Below are 23,097 nucleotides of genomic sequence, written 5' to 3'. Positions count from 1 at the left end.
TATCTTGGGCAAGCTTCCCACATACTTCTTCTAGAGCTGTGTGCTATCCTACTGGCTCTCTTGGCTTTTCTGCCGGCCTTCAAAGGTAGTTAAACCGATGTGTTAACGGACAATACGACAGCAATGGGCTACTACAACAAGTAGGACAGCATGATGCCAAGGGTCCTCTGCTTGGAGGTGCTAAGGTTCTGGCACTAAATAGCACTTCTTGGGATCTCCCTGATGGCCCATCATCTAGGTAGGTCCCATAATATCAGGGCAGACTAAGCAGACCCATTTGAAGTCGTTGTCAGACAGAAAAGAGTCTACACCTCAGGCCCCATGCCCCATGCCTTCGCAGAACCCCAATTCAAGTCGACTCATCACTTCCCCAATTTTCCCAGAGCAATTCCCCCCTCGCACCCCCCCCCAAACTAAGAGTTTCATCAGGTCGCACAACGCCGTTTCTGGTGCTGTCCAGAGCCATGCCTTCCGGGTCGGTGCCAGGAACTTTTGTCTTGGTACAGGGGAGGAATGGGAGGTGTTTGGCGACCCTGATGATTATTGCTCCCATTGGATGATACTGAGGACACCTGGTATGAGGATCTGGCAGATGCCATTGTGTTAGACACCTCAACTGACACTGGCTTGGGTTCCCCTCCTGTGGCTGTGGAGGAGGAGGTCTCTTTCGCTCTGGTGGTACGTAGGTCAGCGGAGGTGTTGGACCTTCATCTGCTCTCAGTGGCAATCGAGACTAATGTAGGTGCTTCAGATGGGGACTGCCCCTCCGAACTCTTGGTCCCCTTCAATGAAGCCCTCACAAACGTCCTCCTTGGGCCTGGACCAAGCCCTGCACAGAGGCTCCAGTGCAAAGGATGACTGCCCAACTCCCCGCTCCAGGGTATCACAGTTTCCTCACCCAGTACCCTACTCCAGAGAGCTTGGTGGACCAGGCCTCCACTTTCAGAAACAACCCTAGTGCGTTCCCTTCCACTGCATCAGATAGGAAATCCAAGAGTCTGGATACATTTGGAAAGAAAATGTTCTCTTCCACCAACCTAGCACTGCTGTTGGTGAACACCGCATGCCTTTTGGGCCTTTCCTCCCATACGATCTGTGACTCTGATACCGAAGTTGTGCCTATGGTCTCGGAGGAGGCCAGAGCCATACTCTCTCAGGCTATTGCTGACGGAAGGGATGCAGCAACGTTTGCCATTGTTTGTGGTCTAGACACGTCCAACCTACTGGGCAGAGCAATTTCTTCATTGGTGGCCCTTCGGCACCACACCACGTGAGGACTACTGACTTCTCTGGGGATGTCCAAGTATGGCTTAAGGACATGCACTTTGATGGCTCCCGGCTCTTCGGAGAGAAGGCGGACCCTAAAGTGCTTTAAGGATTCCAGGTCTAGAGCAGGTCCTTGGGTCTCTCTCTGGCCTTCGCCACCCCCAGTCACCTTTCGGTCGTTTCAGGGCCATGGAAGCGGTTTCCAACTGTGTCAATACCCTCCCAGCCACCTCGGGCAATAAGGCTTCCATGCCCTTTTGTGGCCAAGGACAAGGTTTCCACATGACATGTAGCCAGGGTTCAGGCCAATCCACCACTCTCCCAGCCGCCAAGGCCTCCAAGCCTCTTCAGTGTGCCCTCCTGCCCATTCGGGCATCCGGGGGGGGGGGGGGGGGGGGGGGGGATACACCATCATCTGCTCCACTGCAGGTCAATAACTGCAGACTTTTGGTACTTCAAATTGTACAAAGGAGCTACTCCATTCCCTTTATGGCTACTCCTCCACCCATGCCACCCACTTACAACCAGTTGACGGAGGACCATCTCTCCTTACTCTGCCAGGAAGTTTCTGTTCTCTTGCCCAAAGTAACTATTAGGAGGGTGCCGGCATCAGAAGTGGGTCATGGTTGCTATTCCCACTAATTTCTGGTTCAGAAGGACGGAGGCCTTCGTCCTATACTAGACATGCGCCTTAACAATCTGTTCCTAAAACAAGAGAAATTCAAAATATTTACACTCATTCAAGTTCTGTCTGTCCTGGATCCCATAGACTGGATGATGGTGTTGGACTTGCAGGATGCATATATTCACAACTCTGTCTTGCCCGCCCACCAACGTTATCTGGTATTCATGGTGGGCCAGGAGCACTTTCAATTTGCCCTGCCTCCCTTTGGTCTCATCAGCGCCCCTCATGTGTTAACCAGGGTGATCATGGTTGTTGCATGACCCCTGCAGAGGTCTGAATTTCCAGTCTTCCCCTTCCTTGACAATTGGCTGTTGAAGGCGGGCTCGCCCCAGGTAGTCGTCTTCCCACCTCCAGACTACGGTGAACCTCCTGCACTCGCTGGGTTTCACTAACAATGGTGCCAAAGTCACATTTGAATCCCTCTCAGATGCTCCCTTTCATCAGAGTTGTTCTGGGCACAGTACAGTTTCGGGGTTATCCCCTATCCCCCCCCCCCCCCCCCGAACAGCGAGTCCAGGATATTCATGCTGTGATATTGATGTTTCATCCTCTATCCTGGGTTTCAGTGAGGCAGGCTGTGAGGCTGTTGGGCTCTGCAGTGAGCCTTGATGTTCCAATGGGCAGGGCATCAGGGCACAGATCTCAGACGGAAGTGTAGCAGTGGCTGACTAACCACAATTGGGTCAGTGGCAGACCTCTCTCTGTTCCCCAGCCAGAACTGACTGTAGTGACAGATGAATCCATTCTGGGTTGGGGCAGCCATCGGGGGGAGGTGAAGATCAGAGGACTCTATTCTCTGGCAGAGCCCGGACTCCACATAAACTAGTCTTAGCTTAGGGTTATTCGCTTGGCTTTGAAGGCTTTTCTACCTCCCATCAAGGTAGGCTAGTTCAGGTGTTCCCGGACAACACCACTGCCATGAGGTGTTGTCAGGAAATAGGGCGGGGTCAGGTTATGGACTTTTTGTCAAGACTCTGTATCGCTTCACATGTTTGGAACAGCAGGGCATCTCCCTGGTAGTTCCAACACCTGGCAGGTTTTCTGAATGCCAGGGCTGATGATCTCAGCCGTCGGGATCATAAATGGTGTCTCCATCCATAAGTGGTGCAAGGTCTCTTCCAAGAGTGAGAAGAACCTTGGTTGGATCTATTCAGCACAGCTAAAAATGCATAGTCAGCAGTTCTGCGCGCTGGAGTTTCCAAGGCGGCTCTCGCACAGACTATTTTCATCTCAAGCAGGCTCCAGCCTCCTGTACGCCTTTCCACCAATACCATTCCTGCACAGTACTCAAGAAGATCAGGAATGACCTGTCCCAAGCTATCCTTGTGGTGCCGTATTGGGCACAGAGAGTCTGGTATTCTGAACTGTTGATCATGAGCATCGATCCTTCGATCAAGCTGCCTCTTTAGGAGGATCTTGTGTTGCAGGACCCTTCCCTGTTGCTGCACCTGAACCTGCACACCCTCCGCCTTCATGCATGGAGGTTGGGTGGCGACAGTTGACAGCCTTCGACCCTCCTCCCAAAGTATGTGATGTTATTCTGTCAGCCAGGCGTCCCTCCACTAAAACGATATACACCTGCAGCTGGGACAAATTTGTGGCATGGTGTATGTCGAAAAACATTGATTCTCTTATCTGCTTCCCTTCTCAGGTCCTATTTGTTCTTTTCTTTGGCGCAGAAGGGCTCTGCTCTTGGCACAGTTAAGGGCTATCTTCCAGCCATTTCTGCATTTTTTGCGGTTGCCAGACCAACCGTCCTTATTAAAGTCACCTCCTGTGACTCAATTCCTCAAACGTTTGCAGCATGTTTCCTCCCAGCCCATTCATCATGCCTGAGTGGGATTTAAACCTAGGGCTCACTTTTCTGATGTGAACACCCTTTGCGCTGTTGCACAACTGCCCTCTTCGGCTATTGACTATCAAGAACGCTTTTCTGGTGGTTATTACATCGGCCAGGAGGGTTAGCGAGTTGCAGGCACTCTCAATGCATCCTTCGTATAATACTTTCTACCCTGAGAAGCTGGTTCTCAAGACACGTGTGTTCTTCCTTCCATGTAGGCTAGACCATCACCCTACCTACCACCTTCTAAGGAAGAGGAGAGACTCCACCATCTGGATCCAAATAGAGTGTTGTCTTTCTACCTTGATCGCACAAAAGAAATCCGGATGGGTGACCAACTCTTCGTATGGTACATGAGGGCCAAGAAAGGGAAGGCTGTGCAGAAACAAACCATCTCCCAATGAATAATATTCTGCATAAAGATATGCTGCACGATGGCCAAGAAGCACCACCTGAGGGCTTGCAGGCTCATTCTACCACACCCAAAGCTGGGTCCACTGCTTTATCTTGTTGTGTTCGAGTCCTGGACATCTGTGAGGCGGCAACGTGGGCTTCATTGCAAATGTTTACTAAGCACCACTGTCTGGACAGTCTGGTCCATCTGGATGGGCACTTTGCCTGTTAGGTCCTGCAGGACTTTCTGGCCTAAGTTGGGTTCACTGACCTGCCTCAAGGTTATTGCTTTGATATCTATTCTAAGGTAAGGAATCTGCTGCTAGAAGTCTATATGAGATGAAGAAGTTACTCACCTTCGGTAATGCCTTATCTGGTAGAGATTGTCTAGCCACAGATTCCTTCCAAAGGATGAGGGTTTCTCCTTACTAAGGGTCCTAGAAACTCACACCAGTGGTCAGTCTTCATTGTGGCTCCATGCTCCTGGCGTGGAAAGTCGTGAAAATGAACTGACGTCAGCATGTCCAGGCTGTGTCTATATATGTTATGCATACGTCACTTTCGCTGTGGACTGCGTCGACACGGAACCGAACGACTCCACCTTCCGGCGTGCTGTGGTACTTCTCGAAAATTACCAGACTCAGTCTGATGCCTGGGGATAAATCTAAGGTAAGGAATCTTGGGTTTGATAGAATCTCTACCAGATAAGGCATTACCGATAGTAAGTAACTTGTTATTTCTCATTGGCTGTAAGCTATAATTTCGGTCAGGCTAAAGAAGGTATTTGAACAGCTTGTGAAAGTGGCTTGCTTTTATCTCTTTAAAGATAGACCAGGAGGGCGTTGCCTAGATGGCGGCGAGGTAAGACGTTTCTCGCTACCTCCCCCGCCTACCGCCATACACAGCACTGGCTATCGGCTATCTATAGCCCCAGAAAAAACGGGAAAAGTACACCAGCAGGGCGCAACCCCTGGAGAGCCCAGGGGTGCGGAGACATTGGCGCCGTAAGCACCAGAGACGGGCCAGGTGCGGCGAAGCTGCGCCGCCAATCCCCTGGTGGGAGCCCCAGCACAGGAGATTGCGACAGATGCCAGAGCGGATCCGGGAGCTTCCGAAGGGGCTGAGAGCTGCAGGCAGCAGCTGGTGGTTTCTGCTGACGACTTGGGTGTTTCTCAGGTGGAGGCACGTGCAGATAGCGCAGCCGGGGAGCGCAGAGGCGCAATCTCGGGACAGCGAGGTCTGGTCTGAGACGTAGGCCCTGGAAGCCCTCCTTGCCATTTTGATCGGCGATGCCATGAAAGCTTGGGCGCAAAGGTGAGCAGCAAAGGGAGCAGCCCCAGGTAGCTGCTGCATCCTCAGGCTGGTGACACAGCGACAAGGGGCGAGGGAGCAACCAATTAAGGCCTGACCACACCGGGAGCACTGTGACAGGGAGGCAGGAAGACTGGTTAGGACTAGTCACGGGACATCCTGGAAATCCAGGCGTGCAAGGCCCCCGCGCTGGGGATCCGGCATAGGCCCTGCTACCGCAAGAGGCGCAAGAGGGGAAAGCCTGAAGATTGGAGAGTTGAAGGCCTGAAAGGCCCTGGGCACACCGGTGTAGAGTTCAGGACGAGGCCTGAGCGTATCTTAGCACACGGGCACGCGGCGGTAGGAGCTACCGCACAGCCCGCAGCATTCCACCCTGGTGGCCTTCATTGGATAGTATCCTGGGCACTAACCCGCACCCTGGAACTGCCTAACGTCGCAGGAGAAGAGGAGCGACTGTGGGCAGAGAGCAGAAGACCCCAGGAGGTCGTGAGCATGGCCGCTATTAGAGGCGGTTGCTGAGAGTGAGGCCTGGCGCCCTGCGGAAGCGGCCCGGCTAGGTCCGGGTGCGGCTTGTGGATGTGCCGTACAGCCCCCCCGCTCAACCCCTGGCTCTGGCCTGGCACCCCAGAGGAACTCCGCCACCCACCCGCAACTAATAACCGGGGTCAGGCCTTGCTGTAGGGCACAAAGACATAGGGCTCTGGAAACGCGGTCCCAACAGGAGCTGAGCTGCGGTGAACCCCAGACTGTCGCATGAGAATGCCTTCCCCAGGCCAGAGGTGGGGAGCAGCACAAGAATACCCAGAAGGGGGGTACACTTGGGTTATGCATTAAAGCAGCGGGGAGGGGCCTGATTAGAAGACTAACTTATGTCCACTCGATGGGAAGCATTCAAGGCTGTGATCAGAGGCGAACTAATTGCCATCTTGACGGCAGACAGTGCTGAGCACAGGTGAAAGCCAGACGACCTCACACAGAAAGTAAGGGAATTAGAACAAATGCACCAGCGAACCGGGGCACCTAGAATCTGGCGCAACCCCGGCACAATTAGCGGCCATAGACCAAGATAGGGTGGAATATGCAGTGCTGCGCTTGCGCCATTCCTTTTATATTGGGGGAGGGACAGATGTGGGCTTCTGTTAGCTCACAAACTTCATGAGGCTAGACAGTTACAGGGGGTCCAGGAGATCCGAGACCAGACGGGGAGATTAGTCACAGAAGATGCGGCTATAGCTGAGACATTTCGGGACTTTTATGCCCAACTTTATACTGGGCAGAGGTTGTCGAACGAAGACATCAACGCTTACCTGACACAGGCACACCTCCCTACATTGACCCCGGAACAGGCGGAACAACTAGAAGGGGACATACGAGTAGAGGAAGTCATAGCAGCCATTTCACCACTTAAATTAGCCAAATGCCCCGGCCCGGATGGCTACACTACGGCCTTTTATAAACAATTCTGTTCCACATTGGCACCCTTATTGACCATGCTCTATAATACCTTTGCGTCCCCAGCGGTTATCCCCAGATCCATGCTAGAGACCGCAATTGTGGTTATTCCAAAGCCAGGGAAAGATAAAACTAGCTGCGGGGCATATCGCCCCATTTCTCTCCTGAGCATAGACCTGAAACTATACACCGGTATCTTGGCGCGTAGATTAGCTCCTTACATGCCAGGTCTAATCGATCCAGATCAGGTGGGATTTATCCCTCAAAGACAGAACAGGACAACACTAAGCGGGGCCTACATCTTATAGAGAAGGCATCACAGATTCTCGGGGATTACATGCTCTTTACTATTGACGCGGAAAAGGAGTTGGCAGGGTTCACTGGCCATACCTGGAGCAGGCATTGGTCCGCGTTGGCTTGGGAGAGAAAATGAGGACACAAGTTTTAAACTGCTATCACTCCCCTACGGCGTCCATGAGAATTAACTGACATACCTCCGCTCCAGTCCCCATTGATAGAGGTAAAAGACAGGGGCGCCCTCTGTCACCCCTGCTCTTTGCACTGTACATGAAACCGTTAGCTCAGAGAGTCAGAGACCACCCACACATCTCCGGCATCCGATTTGGGGGTGATGTCCACACCATAAGTCTATACGTAACCTTAGCGGATCCAGCTGTACCTTTAGGAGCTTTTCTGACGGAGCTGGACTCCTTCGCGAAGGCTTCCGGGTTCAAGGTCAATATTGAGAAATCACCTGCCCTCAACCTCTCATGACCACACACGCAGACATGCCTCCAAAGTCAGCACCCAATACAATGGTCTGGGGACACGGTCCCATACTTGGGAATTCACTTGGCGTCCACTCTGCAAATCACGGCGTCAGTCAACTACGCCAAATTACACACTCAAATCTGCTCAGACCTGCAGCGGTGGAAGAATTACCCTATTCCCTGGCTAGGAAGGATAGCGGCCATCAAAATGACTGTCTTACCAAAACTTTTATACCTCTTTCAGACGCTCCCTCTACGGCCTCCCACAGGTTGGCTAAATCAAGTACAGTCAGGGCTTTCCCTCTTCATATGGCAGGGTCATAAACCACGAATGAAGAAACTAGTCAGCACCCTCCTAATGAAGGTGGACTGGGGATTCCTGATATCCAACTCTATTACAAAGCCGCGCAGCTACGGCATCTGGTTAAATGGAGTCAGAGAAGCATTGGCTATTTCAGGACCGAGCAGTAGAGGGTACATCACTCAGGAAAATACCCTTCCTAAAAAGCCGCATAGACCCCCCCAACCTATACGCCTCCCATATTACACTCACCATCTTAACAACATGGGACCAGACTAACCGGCGACACAAGCTGACTACCTTCCCCTCTCCTCTCACTCCACTTTTCGACAACCCAGAATTCGACCCTGGTATAGGTGAGACTACCTTCACACACTGGCGTGCTACGGAATGCCAAGCCTTGGGATACTTATTTGATGTACAGGGTGTGATCTCCTTCCCACAGCATAGATCCGACTATGGACTTCCCGAGTCCAAAAGGCTGCATTATTTGCAACTTTGACACTGGGCAGTAAACCCTTACAATAGGCCGCATGGGCAGAGTCACCTCACCTCTTATGAACATTGGCTCACCACAAGATCATCAGATAAGAAATTGATCTCGGACCTCTACAAGATGCTACTCACTCGATAAACGCACGCATATAACTCAAGCCGCGCATGCTGGGAGAGGAATCTAGGACGCAAACTTAGTAGCAAAGAATGGGAGGGTGTATACTATAGGGCACAGCACACGGCAAGCAACATGGGCCCAACAGAAACATTAACCAAATTAACATCTACTGGGTACTACACTCCAGGACACATCCACCGAGTCGACCCCACACAAAGCTCAAATTGCTGGAGGGGATGTGGGAAAAACGGAACGTTAATTCACCTCCTGTGGGAATGTGAGCATATACAACAGTATTGGTCTCAGATTCTAGACGAAATTGATAAACACCTTGACACGGAGCTCCCCAGATTCCCTGCCTACATTCTCCTGGGAGTGCCGAATCCCCTAACATATCCTCTCGAGTCCAGAAGAGGGCACCAGATAGCGATAGCTCTAGGAACAGCCATTTTGCTTCACTGGAAGACTCCTCGGATTCCCTCTCACACGGGTTTACTCCAGCGTTTGTGGCACGTACTGGGGATGGAGAAGATATCTCTTACGCTGGTAGGGAAAGGCTCGACATTTGGTGAGCTCGGGCAGCCACTCTTAGCCATACTGGTCCAAGAATTTGGGGAACCTACGCGCCCCAGGTACTTATGCCTCTTACGTCTCACCACGTCCGACGCTACCACCCAACGGGACTCGACACAATAGTGAACACTCTGTACCCAAAGATGATTCCTAACTCGCAGTGGACTGGGGGGGGGGGGGGGGGGGTTGTTATCTCTTGTTATTCCTTTTGTCTTTTACATCTTCAGTTTGCAATTTGTGTCAAGTCACCTGCCTAGGCTCTGTGTAGGCCATGATTTGATGTTTCTTGCATGGCACATTGACTCACTGGTTGTTAACCTAATAAAAAGATTTAAACCTAAAGATAGACCACTTCATAATGTTAAAAAGACAACACTTTTTGAGTACCTACAAAGGAGAATTACAAAGGTATGTCTTTGTTTTAGAGCCATACAAGATTGAACTGATAAAGCCTGCCAAAATAGCTTGGCAAGAAGATGTGCGTTTTCAGGACAGTAGTGAGGAAGATGATGAAGAAAAAGGTCAGACACAACTTACGAAGGAAGAACCCACAGTGAGGTAACGTTGCTACATTGCGTCCTATTGATTTCAGTAAGGACTGTCAATTATATTTGTACAAAAAATCAAATATGAGCAAAGAACATTTTTGCATGGGAGTACTCCAGTGGCCTGGTTCACTCCATGTAAGCACTGGTGCTACACAGTGGGGGAACTATAAAGCACTTTTATATGTGCTCACTACCACACACACATATTTGTAATTAGCAGTTATGCAGAAGTGTAGCTGGTATTCCAAGAAATGTAGACCTTTAAATCAAAGTCGAGATAGCTCACAAAAGGTCAGATGCACCCATTGTTATCATTTCATACTTTAGTTGTTTTCTGTCAAGGGATCTTCATTGATAGCAATCAACGCTGAACATGTCTGCCTATTCTTAAGCTTCCAGACCGTTTTTGCAGCAGAGAGGAAAATCTTTTCCAGTTAGAAGTGTGGAGTACCTGTCTAGAGGTAAAAAAAAAATTGTTAATTAAACATATGTAAGTACATATCAAAAACCATTCAAAAATTAACATGCGTAAAAAAGCCCACAAAGCAAATTCCTTTTTTCCAGAGGGAAGAAATAATAAAAGGGTGATGTTTCTAAAGGCATGGCGATGTCCTTTTATGAGGCAGTCAAGGTGCTCCACAGCACCACAATATTACATAATGACAATTGGCCTCTCTGTTCTTTTTCTGCTCTCCAGGGTAGTATTCTAAAGTAAAGGGCCCTGTTCTTTCAATAATTATTTTTCCAAATTACTTTTATGAAATCTTTTATGGGCTTTGTTGCCAATTTTCTGCTTTTGACTGTATACCAAAAATCTTTCTACCAAGAAGGCTTTCAGTTTTTTTCTGAGTTTCTCTAGCTTTCTCTGTGCCTGATAATAGCCTGTTTGTCTAATGGAAATATGCCCTCTTTGGAGCTCAGTCAGGATTTGATATATAATTTCACATACTGGTTTCGCGCTTTAGGGTTATTCTTTGGGGAAATGGTTTCTCCATTGGAATGGAGCCTATTTAGACAAGATGTAAATATTCAGTGCTGGGTTCAGGATCAGTGATACTTGATAATTTTCACTACCATTTTTAAAAGCCAGTGTGTGGAGGTGGTTCTCTTCTCGCTCTTCCATCATATTTTGTCAAAGTCCAACAGATATTTTCCTTCTGTTTTGATGTTGCATTTGACAAGGCTGCAAGAGACCCATGTATTTGATCCTTGATTTCAAACATAGTTCAAGAAACTTGTGACTCACAAGCTGCCAAGTGACCTTCATGAGCATATGTTGTTAGGCTGGATATTAAATAGCCATGACTACTCCAGTGACCCACATCCTTGGAATAAAAGGGACGAGGCAACCGCATCCGCAAGCCCTGTAACAACACATGGGTCACCATGAAGTCAGGAAAGTGTCTTAAAATAGTTCTTGACATTGAGAAAACCATGAAATTGGGGGCACTCTGTTGCATTATTTGACCCCACAATAATACAACACGCTGCATCTCTTTACAGAAGGACAGGCCAATTTTACTGGATCAATGTCCAATTGGGTTTACCACCTTCTCAGTTGAACTTGGTTGTTAGTCTCTAATCATTCCGCATCTTCCATTACAAGGTGCCTCTCGAACATTAGTGATCTGATAGCTTGTAAAAAGGGATATCTCAAATACTTTCTTGACTAGTCTACATAACCTTAATCCTACAAAATGTACAGTTCACCTGGCCCGAAGGAGCCTAGAAAAACTATCAAATGAATTACTAACTGATTTATGAGCAGTGAAGTAGCACAGTAGGAATTTGAAATACCCTAATCTTGAAAGAGATCATATAGAAGCCATTATCTGACATCTGTTTACGAATATGGTTGAATTAATTATCTAAATTGCTGCGTTGTGAATAATAGTATATATTAAGGATGAAAAAACGATGAGATGCATACAAACATTTCAGGATAATAAAAATGGGAGAAGCAAAACAGTTAAGTTAAAAAAGTGGGAGAGTACATGTAAGTATTATACGGCGAGGGTTATAGTTATGGTATGAGTTATTGGTTAGGTTTCAAGTTGTAACTAAAAAAATAACTTAAACCCCAGAGCCCACCTTTGACCAACCCCAATGTAACAAAAATGTAAAAAAAATAGAAACCGGAGATTAATCAGTTCCTGATTAAAGTCAATGTGATAATTTGACCCCCCAAAAAATCACACAAAAACTGCAGTTTTGCCCCATTGGTTTATTTATTCTTTTTGGCGCATAAGTGAACGAAGTACTGTTGTGAGGCTTTATTTTCCCTTATGTGTTGCTTAAGCTGTGCACCGCGCGATCTGCATATGCGAGGCTGCCTCTGCTAGCAAGCTAAATCTGTAAATTTGCCCTCCTAACTTTTCCAGAGAGACGTGATTTGGCACCCAAGAACACAACAATCCTGACACACTCAGGATCGCGGTAGCTGGTCACCCCCTTTCGCTCTCTCACTCGTACTTGTCCACAATAAATAGGAAAGAGGCATGGGGAAAGCTAATAATGTTTATTTAAGCTATTGTGCTCTAATGTTTAATAGCTGTTCCGGAACTAGAAAACAAATCTTGGTCAGTAATGTAATTAGCATGGCTATGAGACCATATACAATAAAATGCCCTGTCATATTATCTGACAGATTTGCCTAAACCAACCCTCAGTACGAAAGCTAAATGATTATAGATTACAGATCTCTGGGCTTAGCAGCGGATCTCATACCTTAGCATTCATAGATAGTTTTCTACATCCCAGGTGAGGTAACTCCCTTGTCCCAGGACCTCTGCGATGTCTGCCGGTGTGTTTAGGACGACATTTCCCAGGTTATATGACAAAACGTGCTTTCTATTATGTCTAGGTGCTAATGTCCGTCTACAGAGAATAACAAAGAGCAGTGTTGTTTGACCTTGCCCAGGCTGCACAGACCAAATACCAGGAAAAGGACAAAATACAAAAACGTGCTAACTATGTGAAAGTACAGTGTGGCATAAAAATAAGCATGTGCTTTGGTAATGTGTGCAAAGCAGATTCGTCCTGCAACATGCATATATAGGCTAACATAGGGAAAACAACAATGTCCATGCAGGACACTCAACACTAGCCTGTTACCTAAAGTTGAAAGCTTTACTACGTCACCTGAGAGGCAAGGTTGTTCTTGTCCGGACTACAATGACAGCCATGTATTGCCTTCAGAAGCAAGGGGGGCACGCTAAAACTCTCTCCATTATCCCAGAGCATTTGGCGTTAGACTTTCCGCCACAAAATTAATTTGCTAGATGTACAACAATTTTGCCGACCTCCTCAGTAGGATGTAGCAACAAGGCCACGAGTGGGATTTCCACCCGCAAGTCCAACTCCACTACTTTCACAGATGGGGTTTCCCACAAATAGACTTGTTCGCAACATCAAAAAAAAGCCAAATGCTCAGACTTCGTCTTTAAGTTCCCAAACCATCAGTCCACCGTCCATGCACTATGGATGAACTACTCATGGATATTTGCCTATGCTTTTCCTCCTCTCCCTCCCTTTGTGGTTTGGAGGCTTCAGCAGAAGTTCCACACGCTCATCCTGGTGGCACCCACATGGGCCCTCCACCTGGTTCACCACTCTGCTCAAACTCTCTCTGGTTCCACACTAGAGGCTCCCCAAAAAGCCAGACTTTCTCACATAGAACCATGGAGAAATCAGGGTCCCAGGTCGCTCAACATTGCAATCTAGCTCCTTAGGTAATAAAATGTGAATATCTTAATCTTCCACCTAAATGCATGAGCATTCTTAAGAAGGTACTCAGACCTACCACACTTTCCTGCTATGCATTCAAGTGGAAAATATTTGTGTGCTATTGTCACTCACAGGATATTGATCCTTTGAATGCCGCAGTACCGGACATAGTCTGTTACTTACTTCACTTGAAGTTTTCTGGTCTAGCCTTTACCTCCATACGATTACACCTGCCCACTGCGGCTGCCTACCTTCAGAATAGACAACACATCTCACTCTTCAGGATACCTGTCATTAAAGCTTTCATGGAGAGGCTGGTCATTCCTCCTCTGATCCCACCCGCACTCTCATGGATTCTCAACATTGTACTCAAATGACTTGTGGGCTCTCCATTTGAGCCTTTCCACTCTTGCCCCCTTCAGCTTCTCTCATGGAAGGTGGCATTTCTAGTTGGTATCGACTTCCTTAGGCACATCAGTTTACTTCAGGCATTAAGCCTGGAAAGAACCTTTTTTCTAAGGACATAGGGATAGGGTTGTTCTCCACACCAACCCCAAATTCCTCCCTTAGGTATTATCTCACTTACACCTTAATCATTCCATTGACCTTCCATTTTTTTCCGCACAACCTCATTCAGTTGCGGAACGGGCTCTGCATACTTTGGGTGTAAAACGAGCCCTCATGTACTAAATTGATAGAACCCGACCATTTAGAAAGACACAACAACTTTTGCTTTCTCCGAACCCCACAAAGGGAAGGCTCTATACAAGTCGGGCATTGCCAGATGGATAGTTAAATGCATCCAAACATTCTATGCCAAAGCTATGAGGACTCCACCCTCTTTCCCCTAGAGCCCACTCTACTCTGAAGAAAGGAGCCTCTATAACTGATCCACACCACACACTTTTACAAAGCGTTAGTTTGTGGATGTCTTAGCCCACCAGCAAGCTAATGTTGGTCAGGAAGTTCTCCATCCACTTTCAATCTTCCACAACATCCACACGCTAGCTACCGCTTTTTGGGAGGACTTCTTTACAGTCTAGGCACAGCATGAGTATATACCACAACACATGTCTCGAACAGAAAATTTTACCATGTAAGCATCTGTTTGTTTCATGTTTTGCTGTAGATTTACATACGCCCACCCTCCTCCCCGGACGCCTGTGGCTGTTGCAGTATCTTTCACTATCTCTTTTTCCTCTTATGCATGGACATCTTTTTACATATCGTTTCACTTCACATTCGAGCCTTGCCCGTCATGTGGAAAATCAGTCTAGCAATGGAGTGAATGACCATGCGCATTATCACTAAGAGTCACAGTACTTTGTGACTCAAAAGACTTGTTTGAAGAAAAACGACTTGTTCGTATCTAGGCCCAACACTAGATGGCAGGAGTATGCACAACATGTGAATCCAAAGCACTACATGCCACAAACAGATGCTTTCCATTCATTACCAACATTCGGTGTGCCCTCAATGCTGCAGAAACCGCTGCATTAATATTAGTGTCTTCTTTTGCAGACAAACCTGGCTGTGTGTTTCCGGCTTTAAGTCAGAGATGCATCAGCATCTGGTCACCTTGCCTTTTAATGGGGAACACTTATTCGGTCCACAAATTGACCAGATGCTGGCAAAGATAAAGAAGGATGCAGAGACTGGAAAGTCCATGGGGACAGTTCAGATATCATCTGCCCACAGCGCCTTTCACCACTCACAATACCCAGGCAAAAGCAGCAACACACACCCTCCCTGAGCTTATACAGTAGAGGGTACAAAACCAACAATGGTAGAGGCAAGGGCAGAGGCGGAGCCCCCAAAGTGCCATCTGACACCAGTTGAATGTTAAAGATTTATTTAATGGGACTCTGGATTTATGAACCCATTCTGTTAAGAGGATTTTCTGCGCTTCCCTAGATATCTGTAATGAATTCATACTAGTAATATTGAGGGATCATGTACCTCGCCATTGTTAATATATGAACATATGTATGTACTGCTTTGTATTTTTGTGTATGTAATATTGTTTGTACCAAACGTTTCTACAATGTTTATGATGAAACATTGATTGAGTTAAATCATAATATACTCTTTTCTATATCAATACGCCTGTGTTTGATCTTCTGAGGGCATGCAATAGGATCACTTCGTGACTGATTAATTAATGAACGTTATAAAAACCATTCCTCTGGGAAAATTTGTGTGTATAGACTACAATACCCAGTACCTTGGGGAAGATTGGGTTGCCCTGTTGTACAACAGTGTCAGTTTATTTTAGCTTTTTTTTTTTTTTCCCTCTTGCCCGCCTTAGTTTCTCCTTCAGGCAGCCATCTTGTAGGTCAGCACTCTGGGTCCCCTCATTTAAACATTTTTTAAGGTAATTCCCTCCTCCCCCTTACTACCTAGCACTAATTTTACAGTAGTTCAAGTGATTGGTGGCTTTTAATCTGAAAGAAACACGTTAGTTAGATTCCTCACCTTAGAATATCCCCAGGCGTCAGACTGGATCCGGAAGATTTTTCGTCAGCAATACCCCTTGTGCGTCGTCTGCGGCTCCGCGTCCGTCGTCGGCGTCGTACGCCGGAATGACGTCGTCGGAGAACTTAGACGCCGCCCTCGCGCGCTGACGTCAGTTCTTCTTTTTTCCGCGCCAGTAAGTGCCGATCCAGGAGAGCTACCCCTTTAGTAAATTTTTGACTAACTTTTTTGACTCTTTTTGGTCATTTCTCGACTCTGGTGCCAGTAGGATGCCTGGTTTCAAGGCCTGCGACGACTGTCACTGACTGATGTCGGTGAACGATCATCACCGCCAGTGCCTGTACTGCTTGGGCCTCGACCACGACGCGGCGTCGTGCTCCGATTGCATGGCCCTGACCTCGAAAGCTAGGCGGGAGCGGTCCCGCAAGCTTCTCGAGCTTCGCCACTCGGCTCCACGCCGCTCTCGATCCCGGTCCAGGAGGAGGTCCAAGGATCGGTCGCGGAGCCGCACTCGACATCGTCACTCGTCTGGCTCGAAGTCTTCGGGTAAGTCGAGGCACTCCAAGAAGTCCAAGAAGCGACACCGCTCTTCGGACTCCCCTCGCCGGTCGCGCGACTCGGCCGAGGGTCCGGGTGGTTCCACCCCCGCGGCTCCACAGGAGCCGCAGGCGCCGCGCAAGTCCCCATACCCGACGGTCCCTGGGACTGACGCGACGCCGGCGGAGGTCAGTGCCTTCCTCTCGGCCATGAGGAGCCTGGCCCCGCCGTCGACGCCCGCTGGCGCGCCTTCGGGCCCCGTGGACTCGACTGGGCGACCTCGCGTGCCGGCGGCTCCGGCGCCGTTGGAGGCTCCGGCCCCGACGCCGCAGGTCCCCGAGGGGCCCGAGCCTGGGACCCCGTCGACGTCGGTCGACCTCGTTACGCCTCCTCCGCCGACATTGATACCGCCCCCGACGCCGGCTCGGGTAGACGTCGATCCCCGGTTCAGCCCCTGTCCGGTCCCGACGCCGCATCCGACGCCGCTAGAGACACACTTTGTCTATCGACCGGCTCCGATCATTCCCCCTGTTTACCAGGAATTGGATGACGGGGGCGACTGGGAGGGGTCTGATGACCCTATGGCCCTTCAGAGCCAACTTGCACAGGACTGGGCAGATGAACTGGGGGAGGCCAGTGGGTTGGATACCTCACCGGACACTGGATTAATCTCTCCTCCGACTGTGGCTTCGGAGGAGGGTGCAGCTTTTTCTGTGGTGTTGCGCAAGGCGGCCGAAGCCCTTGGGCTTGAGCTGCCTGCCGTGGCTGTGAGGACTAACATCCTCACTGAGGTGCTTCAGTCTGCCGCATGCTCCACTGAGCCTCTGCTGCCATTCAATGAGGCCCTCACTGACGTTCTGCAGGGCACCTGGTCCAAGCCCTCCACAGTCCCTCCTGTGGATAGGAACGTTGCCAGGTGCCACCGCCCTGCTCCGGGCGACCCCAGTTTTCTGTCCCAACACCCCACCCCCGAGAGTCTGGTTATCCAGGCCTCTACCTCCCAATCCTCCTTCCCGTCCGCTCCTCCGGACCGGGATTCCAAGAGACTGGAACAGTTTGGTAAGAAGCTGTTCTCTTTGCTCAGTTTGGGCCTGCGGTCTTTGAACACCGCCTGTCTCTTGAACCGTTATTCCCACTCTCTGTGGGATGCGGTGGAGGACGTGCTGCCACTGTGCCCGGAGGAGGCCCGGGCGCGGCTTTCCTCGGCCCTGGCCGATGGGAGAGATGCAGCGCGCCGTGCAATCCGATGTGGGGTTGACACTACGGACTCGCTGGGTAGGGCGATTTCTACCACGGTGGCGCTTCGACGTCATGCCTGGCTGCGGTCCACGTCTTTTTCAGGGGATGTCCAGAGCACCCTCATGGACATGCCTTTTGATGGCGCTCGCCTTTTTGGTGAGAAAGCGGACAGTGCGCTGGCTCGCTTCAAGGACTCCCGGGCTACGGCCACGTCCTTGGGCCTCTCGGCCCCGCGGCCACAAACTTCCGCTTTTCGCTCCTTTCGTGGCCAAGGAAGGGGCACCTCCTCACTTCCGCCTAGCCACCGGCCGCAGAACCAACCTGCACGCGGACGTGGTTTCCGCCGAGGCGGTACTGGAGGACGACGCGGTCAGTCCACATCCACCCCGGCAGCATCCGCCTCAAAGCCTTCCTAGTCCGAGCTTTCAGGCCCATTCCACGCCAGTGGGCGGCAGAGTTCGCCATCACCTGCTCCACTGGCGTTCCATCACGTCGGACAGGTGGGTGCTGCAAATCGTCCGAAGGGGCTACTCCCTCCCCTTCGAGACGACCCCTCCAGCCATGCCACCGCAGCACCACCGTATCTCGGGGGAACATTTGAATCTTCTCCACAAGGAAGTTTCGGCCCTCTTGGCCAAGGGGGCCGTCGAGCGCGTTCTGAGCCCAGAAGTAGGTCATGGTTGTTATTCCCACTACTTTCTGGTTCCCAAGAAGGGCAAAGGGGGCCTTCGCCCTATCTTGGACCTCCGGAATGTCAATGCCTTCCTCCGGAAGGAACGGTTCAAAATGTTAACTTTGGCTCAGGTTCTAGCTGCCCTCGACCCTGGAGACTGGATGGTAGCGTTGGACTTGCAGGACGCATATTTCCACATCGCCGGCCCACCGGCGTTACCTGCGGTTCACGGTGGGTCAGGAGCACTTTCAGTTCACCGTGCTCCCCTTCGGCCTTACCAGTGCCCCTCGGGTGTTCCCGAAAGTGATGGCGGTGGTCGCGGCTCATCTGCTCAGATCAGGGGTTCCAGTCTTCCCCTATCTCGACGACTGGTTATTGAAGGCGGGCTCGCCCCAGGCAGTCGTTTCCCACCTCCAGACTACGGCGGATCTCCTGCATTTGCTGGGGTTTTCCATCAACGTGCCGAAGTCACACCTGAGCCCCTCTCAGAAGCTCCTCTTCATCGCAGCGGTTCTCGATTCGGCGCAGTTCCGGGTTCATCCCCCGGAACAGCGGGTCCGGGATATACAGGCCCCGATTCCCATCTTTCGGCCTCTATCCTGGGTTTCGGTCAGGCTAGTGTTGCGGCTTCTGGGGCTGATGGCCTCCTGCATCCTACTAGTGCATCACGCCAGGCGGCGCATGCGGGCTCTGCAGTGGGACCTGAAGTTTCAGTGGGCCCAGCATCACGGCAACCTGTCCGACCATGTCTTGATCTCGGAGGGCACTGCGCAGCAGTTGCAGTGGTGGCTCACGGACCGCGATTGGGTCACGGGCAAGAGCCTCTCCCTACCCCTACCGGAGCTTGTCGTAGTGACGGATGCGTCCCTCCTGGGATGGGGTGGCCATATGGGAGAGGCGGAGATCAGAGGCCTCTGGTCTCCGGCGGAGTCTCGCCTCCACATCAACTTGTTGGAGCTGAGAGCGATCCGACTTGCACTGAAAGCCTTCCTTCCCTCTGTCCGGGGAAGTGTTGTGCAGGTGTTCACGGACAACACCACCGCCATGTGGTATTGCAACAAACAGGGCGGGGTGGGGTCGTGGACCCTTTGTCAGGAGGCTCTGCGCCTCTGGACATGGCTGGAACACCAGGGCATCACCCTGGTGGTTCAACATCTGGCGGGCTCTCTGAACGCCAGAGCAGACGAACTCAGCCGCCGGTGCATGATGGATCACGAATGGCGTCTGAACTCCGAGGTGGCACAAGGTCTCTTTCAGCAGTGGGGAGAGCCTTGGTTAGATCTATTCGCCACCGACGAGAACGCGCAATGTCAGCAGTTCTGCGTATTGGAATTTCCAAGGCGGCACTCGCTCGGCGACGCTTTTCGTCGCGAGTGGAGTTGCGGTCTGTTGTACGCCTTTCCGCCTATACCACTTCTGCCCAGAGTGCTGAAGAAGATCAGGCGCGACCGGGCCCAAGCCATCTTGGTGGCTCCGGATTGGGCACGAAGGTACTGGTATCCCGAGCTACTCAGTATGTTGACCGATCCTCCGATACGTCTGCCCCTTCGGGAGGATCTTCTGTTGCAGCAGCAGGGGACGGTCCTCCACCCGAACCTGTCCAGCCTCCACCTCCATGCGTGGAGATTGAGCGGCGGCAGTTGATGCCATTTGACTTGCCTCCTGAAGTCTGTGATATCATTCTGGCAGCCAGGCGACCCTCCACAAAGACGGTATACGCCTGCCGGTGGAACAAATTTGTGGCATGGTGCACAGCAAAGGCTGTGGATCCCCTTTCCGCCCCTCTTTCTGAGGTTCTCCTCTTTCTTTGGCCCGGCAGGGCTCTGCCCTGGGCACCTTGAAGGGTTATCTTGCTGCCCTCTCTGCCTTCTTGCGGCTTCCTGATCAGCCCTCTCTTTTCAAGTCCCCTGTAGTGTCACGCTTTCTTAAAGGCATTACTCACACGTTCCCTCCTGTCCCTTTCATAATGCCTCAGTGGGACTTGAATCTTGTCTTGACATTACTGATGTGCGCTCCCTTTGAGCCTCTTCACAATTGTCCTCTTCGTCTTCTAACTCTTAAGACTGCTTTCCTGGTAGCCATCACCTCGGCTAGACGGGTGAGTGAGCTCCAGGCTTTATCGTCCAAGCCTCCTTTTCTATCTGTTCATCCGGACAAGGTTGTCCTTCGGCCTCGTCCTTCCTTTCTACCGAAAGTGGGGACCCCCTTTCATCTTGGGCAATCTGTCACCTTGCCCACCTTTTTTCCGCCTCCGCACCCTTCCAAAGAGGAAGAGCGGCTCCACCGTCTGGACCCAAAACGTGCGCTCTCCTTTTATTTGGACCGCACGAAACAGTTCCGAGTGGACGACCAGCTTTTCGTTGGCTACGTGGGTGCAAAGAAGGGAAAAGCTGTGCACAAACGGACCATCTCCCGGTGGGTCATTTTGTGCATAAAAATCTGTTATTCCTTGGCGAAAAAGGACCCTCCTGTTGGGCTGCGAGCCCATTCTACTCGGGCCACAGCGGCTACTACTGCTTTGGGACGGGGTGTCCCTTTGCAGGACATCTGTCAGGCGGCGACGTGGACTTCGCTGCACACGTTTGCCAGGCACTATTGCCTAGACAGCCAAGTCCGGAGGGATGGCTTCTTTGGCCGTTCTGTCCTCCAGGACTTTCTGGTGTGATCTTGGTTCGCAGACCCACCACCAGGGATGGTATTGCTTGGGTATCTATTCTAAGGTGAGGAATCTAACTAAAGTGTTTCTTTCAGATGAACAAGTTACTTACCTTCGGTAACGATGTATCTGTAAGAAACATTAGTTAGTTAGATTCCTCACCGACCCACCCATCCTCCCCGTTCTGCGAACTGACATCTAGGGTTAAGGCTATCCCTTTCAGGGCCCTAGCATTTTTTGGCACCAGTGTCGGTCTCTTGCATGGCTCTGCATTCCTGGCGCGGAAAGCTATGTACAAGAACTGACGTCAGCGCGCGAGGGCGGCGTCTAAGTACTCAGACGTCATTCCGGCGCACGACGCCGACGACGGACGCGGAGCCGCAGACGACGCCTAGCGACGCGTAAGGGGTATTGCTGACGAAAAATCTTCCGGATCCAGTCTGACGCCTGGGGATATTCTAAGGTGAGGAATCTAACTAATGTTTCTTACAGATACATCGTTACCGAAGGTAAGTAACTTGTTCTTTAGGAGCATATGTAGCATGTCTAAAGGTACTCAAACAAAGGTTGAGCTGATGTATTTTAAGTTGTTTGTGGAACTGGAGTATTCCTTCTGAGCAGTTCAGATTTACTGGAAGCAATGGATATACTCTGCTTTATAAGGAAAGTACACTTTGTACCAAAAACGTAAGTGTTAATAACACTCAATCTGGAGGGATTATGCACCAAAATCCCACAAATAACTGGATTACAAATAGGACTCCCAGTTTCATAGTATTCATGTTTTCAACACCTATGCCTATATTTATTCACATTTATAGCTTTACCTTATTAATGAAGTTGTACCTAGTATTTTTCCACATTTATTTAACTGATAAATGTGCTCTCATACTTTGACTGTGCAGTTCTACCATTCTAAGCAACTGAATACAACATAACAATACACTTGTGAAAATATTACCATTATAGTATAAACAAAGTGCAAATTTAAAGTTATTTAAGAACATGTAATCCCTCTTTAAATTCTATGTTCTCAGTCAACAGATTGACAGATACTCCTGAGGCGGAAGCCGGGAGCACGAACCTTGTGTAAATTGATTTTAAAAATATTTGAGTGTCACCTTATTTCTTGTACTTTTAACTCACTCACCTTCTGCTCCTTGAACTGCTGCTTGCAGACCTCACTCGCCCAGACCACCCGTGCAGCGGATTTAGCGTTGCCACGGCTGTTGGTACCGGGACACTCTTGGCGCCATTTCCGGCGCTTGCCGCGGACACGCCCCCTTTTCGAGGCCACGCCCTCTTTCTAGCCCTTAAAAGGCGCTGAATAACGAGCGCCAGGCAGATTGACAGATACTCCTGAGGCGGAAGCCGGGAGCACGAACCTTGTGTAATTTGATTTTAAAAATATTTGAGTGTCACCTTATTTCTTGTACTTTTAACTCACTCACCTTCTGCTCCTTGAACTGCTGCTTGCAGACCTCACTCGCCCAGACCACCCGTGCAGCGGATTTAGCGTTGCCACGGCTGTTGGTACCGGGACACTCTTGGCGCCATTTCCGGCGCTTGCCGCGGACAAACCCCCTTTTCGAGGACACGCCCTCTTTCTAGCCCTTAAAAGGCGCTGAATAACGAGCGCCAGGCAGATTGACAGATACTCCTGAGGCGGAAGCCGGGAGCATGAACCTTGTGTAAATTGATTTTAAAAATATTTGAGTGTCACCTTATTTCTTGTACTTTTAACTCACTCACCTTCTGTTCCTTGAACTGCTGCTTGCAGACCTCACTCGCCCAGACCACCCGTGCAGCGGATTTAGCGTTGCCACGGCTGTTGGTACCGGGACACTCTTGGCGCCATTTCCGGCGCTTGCCGCGGACACGCCCCCTTTTCGAGGCCACGCCCTCTTTCTAGCCCTTAAAAGGCGCTGAATAACGAGCGCCAGGCAGATTGACAGATACTCCTGAGGCGGAAGCCGGGAGCACGAACCTTGTGTAAATTGATTTTAAAAATATTTGAGTGTCACCTTATTTCTTGTACT

At 50.2% G+C, this 23,097-nt stretch overlaps 1 protein-coding gene across 2 annotated transcripts in view; it reads left to right on the top strand.

Annotated features, from left to right (window-relative positions):
- The window catches only part of NOL8 (nucleolar protein 8), a 361,614-nt gene that overhangs the window by 274,142 nt on the left and 64,375 nt on the right, over positions 1-23,097 (top strand). For both annotated transcript variants that reach the window (XM_085624883.1, XM_085624882.1), the window contains one exon: positions 9,630-9,762. In XM_085624883.1, the coding sequence (XP_085481009.1) occupies positions 9,630-9,762 (133 nt within the window). The remainder of the gene's footprint in view (positions 1-9,629; positions 9,763-23,097) is intronic.

The sequence above is a fragment of the Triturus cristatus genome, chromosome 9 (genome assembly GCF_964204655.1).
Source record: "Triturus cristatus chromosome 9, aTriCri1.1, whole genome shotgun sequence".
NCBI classification, from domain to species: domain Eukaryota; kingdom Metazoa; phylum Chordata; class Amphibia; order Caudata; family Salamandridae; genus Triturus; species Triturus cristatus.
This window is presented reverse-complemented; position numbering and strand designations above follow the sequence as displayed.